The sequence below is a fragment of the Anastrepha ludens genome, chromosome 4 (assembly GCF_028408465.1).
Source record: "Anastrepha ludens isolate Willacy chromosome 4, idAnaLude1.1, whole genome shotgun sequence".
Lineage (NCBI taxonomy): Eukaryota > Metazoa > Arthropoda > Insecta > Diptera > Tephritidae > Anastrepha > Anastrepha ludens.
The window spans coordinates 51,328,345-51,338,394 of record NC_071500.1 but is presented as its reverse complement, the minus strand read 5'-3'; the positions used below and the strand labels follow the sequence as shown (position 1 = coordinate 51,338,394).

The window sequence follows — 10,050 nt, the reverse complement described above, 5'->3', positions numbered from 1 at the left end:
AGTGGTTTGACATTGTATTTACATTTTGTATGCACCTCAATTGCACGATTCCTATAATTTATTTAATTTTTGATATATGAACAACAGCACCTGACTTACAATTTATAATGAATTTCTTCAACACCCGCAAGCGATAGTATTTCAGATTTTTTTGTCAAGTCATGCATTTAATGTCGTGCCTATAAATGACTAAATTGTGCTTATTGAGGTGGTATTTGCATTATTCAGTAGCTATTACTTTTTCCAATTATTGCATTTCAATTCATTTCGTAATCCGTCAGATTAAACAACTACGTTCTTCATAGAATAGGCACTAAACAAATTGTTTTTACATCGGCCATTCGAACTTTTTGTGTTTGTAGTAAATATACAAATCTATGGTCGGTATACTTTGCTTCATCTTATAAGTATGATAATGAAATTGTGTTCACTTGACGCTACACTCTTAATAGTAAAATGTGAAAAATTTACCAAAATCTGTTAGTTGTTAAATGTTGCTTTGAAATCAATAATCCTATAAAGATTAGGTTGAGATATCCTCAAAAACAAGAAATATAATTAACTCGGTGGCAATCACTTTCATCTTTTGAGTAATATATGAAAATATGAAAATTAAATTTACAGTTCCCAGTTCCTCGATGAAGTAGTCACGCAGGAATCTGAAGCCACTCTTCAAAGTGCAACCTCTTTCTTATCTCTAAAGGGAAGTGTTATGCGAAAGTAGTAGTTACATGGCCCATAGTGTAATTCACTTATTAATTTTTATTTATATGATACAAAAAGTTATGCGGCTTAAGTGTAGACTTTTACATAATATAGAGATTTATAAAGGGCGTTTTTCAAAAGCTTGCTCCTCGGCTTATTATTATTAGTATTGGGCATTGCGACCTCTGATGTGGTCTACTGTCAGGAATGGGCATTTTGCACTACCACTAATTTTTTAGTATCTCTTCTGCTTGAAGGCGAACCCTAAACATGAATGCTTCTGGGGAACTGGAATACCTCCTCAGAGTTTTCGTTTCATATCGCTAATGTATTGAGAATCGCACCACTTAATAAAAATAAATAATTGGCGCGTACACTTCTGTTAGGTGTTTGGCCGAGCTCCTCCTCCTATTTGTGGTGTGCGTCTTGATGTTGTTCCACAAATGGAGGGACCTACAGTTTCAAGCCGACTCCGAACGGCAGATATTTTTATGAGGAGCTTTTTCATGGCAGAAATACACTCGGAGGTTTGCCATTGCCTGTCGAGGGGCGACCGCTATTAGAAAAATGTTTTATTAATTTTGCTTTCACCGAGATTCGAACCAACGATCTCTCTGTGAATTCCGAATGGCAATCACGCACCAACCCATTCGGCTACGGCGGCCGCCATTTAGGTGTACGAATTTTTGTCTTGCGAGATCTTAATATTCACAGGGAATGTACTCTGGAGTCTCATCATTTGATTCGCAAAAATAACAGATGATTTTTTCTGCTAATGCTAGTTTGCTGAAATGCTAACGAAGATTACAATATCACGTTTAGTATTTAGTGAGAATTTGAGAGGGCTATCTATCCTATTCTTCCCTGAATTATTCCAGTTTTGGTATATGTTTTCGACTCAAATATTTCTTGTACCCACAAATATCTCAATCCTGTGGAACGTAACATGAAATTTTTTTTCCGAGGTATTCGGGATTTAAACCAATGAAATATATACGTTTATGTTTTCTAAATACGTACGCAAGAAATTATTTAACCGCCGAAACCGTACAACCTTGTCTCTTTAAAGTGTACACAACATCCATAGCTGTAACTGTTTTCCTTTTGGCATGTTCAGTATAGGTAATTACATCACGGATAACATTCTCCAAAAATACTTCTAAAACACCACGAGTTTCTTCATATACCAAACCAGATATACGTTTTATACCACCTATACAACCTAACTGAAGTGTACGCGCCCATTATTTATTTATATTTTGTTTTATACTGACGATGATATACATATGTATATGAAAAATGTATATATGCATTTATATATATTATATTATGTATAGTATAACTAAAAGCAGAAGCTTGGACGATGACAACATCCGATGAGGCGTCCCTTAGAGTGCTTGAGAGAAAGATACTGTGGGAGATTTTTGAACCTTTGCATGCTAGCGACGGGCGAGTATCGCAGGCCATGAAACAATAAGCTGTGTGAAGCTTACGACGACATAGATATAGCGCAGCGAATAAAGATCCAGCTGCTACGTCATGTCGTCCGAATACGGATACGAAGGCTCTGGCTCTGAAAGTATTGGATGCGGTACCAGTTGGTAGTAACAGAAGAACAGGAAGGTCTCCTCTGCGTTAGATATATCAGGTGGAAATCCGATTAACACGAGAGGGAAACGACTGGCGCGTTTTGTTAAACTCGAAGAAATCGCGTAAGCAGTTATCGCGCCAATCAAGAAAGAAGAAGAAAACTACAATATTTTACATCGCTGATTTCATTATTTAATCGCGATACGTCACATACTTACCTTTGCCAAATAGAAGCTGCACCTTCCTTCCTTATTTGAGCAAGTAATTAAATATTTGCAATTTTATCGCCTTTATAATAAGAGTTTGTAAATAATTTGTTGAAAATCTACTCCCTCAGTTTACGACTGTGTTTGTATTTGTACGACTATTGTATGTTACTGTAGGAAGTACAAAAACATTTTACTTCCGATACATCTACCAGTTTCCATACGCGTATAAACAAATAAGCCCGCCTTGGAACAATAAGAATCCTCAATTATCTTACACGTGTTACATAGCAGCTATAGACTCTATTTCAAAAGAATTAACTGCTATTCTTTCATATCCATTTTTGTGGATAAAATCAAACATTAGAGAAATAAAAATGAATATAAATATTTCCAGTTCCGAGTGCAAATAAAACTTGTTGGATGGACGTACCGGTTTGATGTTTAGAGCTAAGCTTTATTGGTACATTCAAATATTCATACGTAAATCGCCTTTGCTTTTCTTTGCGCGCATATGGATTTTGCTAAAAAAAATATGCAAATCGCAAACTGTTTCCAAGTGTATGCATGTTTGCACGAATCTGTCCTTTCTCTCTCTTACATACGTGCCAAAACAGACATGGATCTTGCTGGTTGAAGATATCTCGTAAACTTGTTTGAACTAATCAAACTTACCATTATTTTACTTCGTCGAAAACAATGCAAATGATGAGTGAAAAGAACTAGAAAAAATTTGTTTTCACATATTTTGAATTGAATTTTATTAAGCGCGAATAAAGAATATCTTGAAGATGCATAAATCAGGAAGAATAAATGTATGCCCATATGTATGGGTGCACCTTTTTTATTTACGCAAAATATAAGTATATTTTATAATTTTGTTAGCTCCATTAGCATTCATTTGTTGATTTTCATAAAAAAATATGAATAACTACTTCCTCTTGCGTAGATTTTACGTATGTTAAATAAAAATTCTTTAGCTCACAAATTCTTAAACTCACGCAAACAGTCAGTGGGTTAATAAAGTGAACTTATAAAATGGACAACTGAGTCAATAGATTAATACAAAATTCAATGGATTAATTATAAATTAGAAAAGCGATGCAGCTGGTTATTTATTTGGCACATCCTAAAACCGCTATACTGTTTTATTATTGACGGCATTAATCGAGAATAATTTGATTAAAATTTTCAGAGAATTGTCATTGCCTGCTGATTTGATTAATCATTTGGTATAGTATTTCTTGATCAAAATGGGCTTAGAAGCCCGTCCTACAGAATGGTGGGAGAAGAGTTTAATTGTAATTTCTTGCTGGCTAACTACAAGTGATTTGTTATAAATGGAAAGATCTAATCTTAGACACATACAGAGATCTCGACATAGAAAAAGTGTTGATTATATTAAGCTCAATAAGTGCTCTAGTAATAGAAGTAAAAAAAAAAAGAAGAAATTAGTGCAACACGAAAGATTAATAGAAACGTATCATTCCATTAGGTACATTGAAATTAGGTACAATTAAACCATTAATAACACTAGAGAGAAAAGACTGAAGCGCGAAACGTATGAAGTTTCGTTGAACGCTCCCAATTTTATCCACGTGGGAGTTATAAAATGGAGTTCAGATCATTGAAACACACTCTTTGATCCTTGTGTTTCATGTAGCCCTTTATGTTTGCTAAATTGGCGCAGGCTTTAGGAATCACACGATTCACATGGTTAATAAGAGTAAAACCTGCATTAAATAAAACTCTTATGGCAAAAAAATTTGATAACTGTAGAAGGTTCGAAATTTAAGAGCAAATAATTGGAACGGATACAATTATGAGATTTGATGCCAAATGAAACGATTTTTTAATATAGAACGTGAGTTTCTGACGAATTTTTGCTGCTCTACTTAGTTTATTTAAATCAGAAGACGTATAGGACAGACACACGTAGTCTTCCTATGGAGTTTTGGAGAATATCAAATGCTTTAGAAAAATCGGTGTAAATGGTATACTCGGAATAGATTGCTAAATAATAAATTTCAGAACGTCAAGAAAAAAAAAAAACTATGTTAATGGTAATCAATTTGTTTATGCCAAATGATAATTTTTCTTTGACCGAATTTAAAATAAATTCGAAAAATAGTTAGAATAGATATTGTCCTGAAAACTCTGATAGCATTTTTATTATCAGATTTAAATATCGGAGTAAGAGTAATTAAACAATGGATTAGTCACGCAAGGTAGGAGCATAGGGAGCGATTACCTCATTCCTTACGAAGAAAAGGTGAGAGCCCATCAAGGCTACTTTTCAGTGATGAGATACCTCTAAAGGTATTTAATTGTATCACTGACATTACCCTGAAGTCTATGGACTATGGTAGCGAAGCAAACGCTGAAATAACAAAATGTACAGAATCAGTAACAAAATTCGATTTAAAATAGTTCGGGTAATAGTTACGCACCCTTTCTTGTAATTCCAAAAGCCTTCGGGGTTATCCTTTAACTCTTCTTCATATACAAAGAGTTATCAAGTTTATTAAATTCATAAATATATGAAATATATATATAATATCTTTTGGCTTCCTCCTACTTGTGGCGTGCGTCTTGATGTTGTTGCACAAATCGAAGAACTACATTTTCAAGCCGACTCCAATCGGCAGATATTTTTATGAGGAGGTTTTTCATGGCAGAAATACATTCGGAGGTTTGCCATTGCCTACCAAGGGGTAATGGTGTTTCACCGAGATTCGAACCAACGTTCTCTCTGTAAATTCCAAATGGTAGTCACGCACCAACCCATTCGGCTATGGCGACCGCGTTTGCTTAATATAGGATGTTTTTGTTGGCTTTGAAATGGGTAGAAATACCATTTTCCGTTAGCTTTCAGCCTCTTCAGTTTTTTAGGATGCCAGAGTAGCTTTTTTCAAATGCACAGGGAGCAAATAAAGATTACTATTTAAAGCTTCGTAGGGTTCAAAGATATTTTTTAAATGAAAAACCGTATTCCAGCAACTTCCGGGATGATTGAATTTCATACGCCAAAAAATTTGCATCTCGAGAATTAAAGAAGCGGAGACTACTATTATGGTGGAAGTAAATTTGCAAAGCTGAAGAAATAATTATGATATATTTGCATTCTTATTGCGCTATTGTTAAGTTAATCAATTACCTGCCCAATTGGTAGAGGTAATTTTGAAACAATTTTATTGCCATGAATTATTGTTTGCAAAAGGATATACAATTTCTCAATAGTCGCTTCTATTTATTTAGAATTTTTGTTTTCTAAGTGAGCTTGTTAAAGATTTCGGTAAAACTAGGGTTGTTATTTTTTTGGCGAACCATATTTTGTGTGTGAGGTTTGGCGTATTGAGTTCTTCGATCTGCCAAAACAAGAGTTCAACTCGAAAACTATTTTATAAAAAATAAAAAGGAGGATTCTAAAAATAATAATTATATTTTACCAAAGCATAATAAGTCATAATTACCTCGAAAAATATGTTGGCTTGTGCCATTCGATTTTTTTCAATGATTTGGGCATGAGACGGGTTGCCGCAAAATTCGTACCAAAACTGCTCAATTTCGACCAGTTTCGACCATGAACTTTGCTAATGAGATGTTGGACTCTGTCCGCGATGACCCAAATTTGCTCCAGAGGGTCATAACTGGTGACGAATCGTGGGTTTATGGTTATGACGTGGAAAGCAAAGCTCAATCATCACAATGGAAGCTGCCGCGCGAAATAAGACTGAAAAAAGTGCGCCAAGTTCGGTCGAATGTAAAAGTTTTGCTTATCGTTTCCTTCGATTGCAGGGGCGTTGTGCATCATGAGTTCTTGCCACAGGGTAAAACGGTCAATAAGGAATATTACCTGCAAGTTATGCGCAATTTGCGAGAAGCTCTTCGCCAAAAACGTCCGGATTTGTGGAAGAACAAAAATGCCTCTTGCATCACGATAACGCCCCTGCTCACACATCGTTGCTTGTGCGCAGCTTTTTGGCCAAAAACAACACACTAATGATGCCACAGCCACCGTATTCCCCAGATTAGCCCCCTGTGATTTTTTCTTGTTCCCGAAACTGAAGAGGCCCATGAAAGGACGACGCTACCCTACGATTGACGAGATAAAGACGGCATCGAAAGAGGAGCTGAACAAGATAAAAAAAAATGATTTTTTGAAGTGCTTCGAAGATTGTAAAAAACTTTGGCATAATATCTAATGGGGATTACTTTGAAGGGGACAAAATAGATATTAATGAATAAATAAATAATTTTTAAGAAAACACAAAATTCGCAATATTTTTTTAACATACCTCGTATGACTATATTTTCTGAACATTACAAAAAATTCAGAAGTTCATTATTATTGTTGATCGCAAATTTTAAAATCTCAAACTAATGGTTATATACAATTATTTTTTTCATAAACTGCAAAATGGTTACCAACAAATGCATTACTCAACAAATTATCAGGGAAGTTTTAGAAACCCATTTCTTAAATAAAACACGATATTTCATATTTTTGAAATTCTTCTAATTCTGGATTAGCACCAGGCAATTTGGGAAGAGTTACACAGAGATCGTTGGCGCGCTAACCGGCTTCAATTAATACAACGAGGGCGCAATAATTTGTATCTATTCATATGACATAATCCAATCATTTAGAGCCTCATATTGTCCCTTTATCGTCTGAGATATCAATCGAAACCTAAACGTAAATGTTTATAAACCTTCTCTAGAATATTTCCCTCGAGCACTCCAAAAGCTGTATAACCGGATGAGATTTTTCTTGAGGCTTCAAGCGTGACATTATATAAATGCTGATGCTGGTTCCCAAGGAAACAAATTCGTCTTACACTGTAGATAATAAGAATATTTATTTTGTTATACCATTTTTCTCTTTTGTGGGCAAATTTTGTGAGATCTTGAAGAGTATTTTTGATGTCAATTGTAGCGAGGCGCTTGTTTAACTGAGTGAAGGAGAGTACTTGGCGGCGCAGTCTCTCTCTCACTTAGCTATTTTTGCCTTTCCCATGGCAATCAAATCCCTGCCTTAGAATGAAACCCTAAAAGGTGTATCGTGGGCGCTTCATTCTAATTATCTAATATCGGGGGTTTTTTAAAAACTTAAGAACTTAAATTTTTTTATTTTATTATAATCTGGTATATCATATCAAGGGGTTTATATATTTTAATACGACCGGCATACATCCGCATCGGATATGAGTTACATGATCCGTTCGAACAGTCCAATTTTTGATTCCATTTGCCAATAAATCTGGCCGTATGGCCATCAATCGTGGCATTAGTATTGTTTTGTTGAAGCCAAATGTCGTGCATGTTCACCTGATTAATATATGGGAACAAAAATTCCTGTCAGCATAGTTCGATAACGTTCAAACATTTCTATAACCAGCCACTTGCTACAAGACCAACATTCGTTTTCAGCACCATCGAAGGATTTAGCATGCAACGAAATCCGAAAAAAGAAGAGTCCTGACTGGCTACTACCAGGTGAATGATGGTTTGTGACTGTAATTGTAAATCGTACAGTGAGAGCTCCCGACTATGCCTGCGTAGATGTAAACTATTTCTCTCCTTTTTGCTCAAGAACCGTTACCAGCATTCTCAGAAAACCGCCTGCCGAGACAATTGCGTATGTATCACCAATGGTACAAGCCGTCCAATGGGGCAGGCCTCATTGTACCACTAGTGGTACATGCCGGCGGAAACATGTTAATTTTTTCCTGTTTTAGGACCAATAAATCTGCTTGTATATTTAAAAATATCATGAAATTTTTATAAATCTTATAGTGAAGATATACAGGGTTTGATTGAAAAGTAATGAGCCTTCCCGCGCGGAGCGTCTGCCAAGCGATCAACCGAATCGGCTGGTGGGGGAAAATAATCGTTGGACCTTCCCCTTCCACTAGAAACCGGTCCCAGTTCGCTGGCAACAGCGGTGCAGTCAACATCGCTCCGCGCGTGAAAACTATTTTAGGAGTGTGTTAGAATTTTGCAGTGGCGAAAATGCAGCGATCGTTGGAGCAACGTTACTCGATCAAATTTTGCGTAAATCTAAACAAAGCGAGTTCCGAAACCATTGGGCTACTCAAGGAGGCTTACGGGGACCAATCTCTGTCCAGTGCCCAGGTAAAACGGTGGCACAAGTCGTTCAAGGAAGGCCGGGAGGACGTCGAAGACGAATAGCGATCTGGAAGGCCTTCGACGACGCAAACAGACAAAGGCCAAGATGGGGGTTCTGGTGCTTCCCCACCCTCCCTACAGCCCAGACCTGTCCCCTCCGGACTTCTTCTTGTTCCCGCGCCTGAAAAGAAAGCTGAAGCGGGAGGCGTTTCGATTCCATCGAGGCGATCCAAAAAACTGTGACATGAGTTTAAAATTTGTTTCCTGCAGTGGAAGGACGGCTATCAGCGGTGTATTGACGCTGAAGGGTCCTATTTTGGAAAATATTAGTTGTATAAGCCAAAAGGTTTAATAAAACTGCTTAAAAAAAGGCTCATTACTTGCCAATCAATCCCTGTATGTAACTCGGCTACGTGCCTGTTAAAAGGCAACTAGTTTCAAAAGGAACTGCTTGCTTTGGAAAGTACTTCTTCTGAAAATTCCGAAGTCTTCAAACAAAAACGTACTAGCTCTTTTTCCATCAATATTTGTGAAATGTGAAAGTCATTGCATTGATTTATAAATTTTGCATGCACTTTAATAATTATTTATTTCGAATGTATTATTTACTAGATAAAATTTAAACACATTTTCTGGCGGCAGTATTCCTGTTAGCACTAAGCAACACTAAATATGATTTAGCTGACTAGTTTAACTGAGGGATGATAGCCGAGCTCATCGGCTGTGAAAATGATTTCGAATTTTTTGCCATCAGGTGCTGTCCAAGAGGTGCTGCCATGCACAACGATAGCAGCGTTATCGTCAATGGTCTTTAGTTCTCCTTCTTCTGTGCGCGAAATGCCGTTGCTGGTGTCATAACTGCAAATAACAAAATACGCGTACTTGTATCCTTCCTTGCAAATTACCCCTATACCCTTTTGCCAATACTTACGCAAATGAATATTTATCAACGCCATTGTTCTCAGTTTCCAGACGCAGTGTCTCTGCTTTTTCATCGGCTTCATCAGGTCGTGGCGCGGCCAGGCATACAGCAGCGAAACAGGCGCACAGCAAAACAATTTGATATTTCATTTTTGAGGTAAAATTAAAGTATTGTTAAAGTACTGTTTAATATTTATATTAACTGATGCTGTGGAACAAATCCTCGAGGTTGTAAGTTACACTTTGTAAGTGTTGGCAGTACTGATATTTCCTAAAACCACGCAAAGTCTTTTATACCAATCGAAAGCTGTGGAAGATGAAGATGCGCTACACTTATTTTACGATTATTTCATTTTGTACTTTTTCATAGTCATATATTGTAGGTAGTGTTAAAAATGAAACAAACAAATTTAAAATGTCCTCATCACAAAAAAATGCTGATACACCATACATACATACCATATGTACCTACATCATTGCTCAGCCGACCGGCCGG

General features: G+C 36.5%; 1 protein-coding gene across 1 annotated transcript; it reads right to left on the bottom strand.

Moving 5' to 3' along the window:
- Positions 1 to 9,176: 9,176 nt before the first annotated feature.
- Positions 9,177 to 9,812, bottom strand: LOC128862280 (endocuticle structural glycoprotein SgAbd-5). The gene is made up of 2 exons (XM_054100823.1): positions 9,565 to 9,812; positions 9,177 to 9,491 (listed from the first exon to the last, which is right to left on the bottom strand). The coding sequence occupies exons 1-2, from the start codon at positions 9,702 to 9,704 to the stop codon at positions 9,311 to 9,313; spliced, it is 321 nt and encodes a 106-aa protein (XP_053956798.1). The 5' UTR covers positions 9,705 to 9,812; the 3' UTR covers positions 9,177 to 9,310.
- Between the last annotated feature and the right edge of the window lie 238 nt (positions 9,813 to 10,050).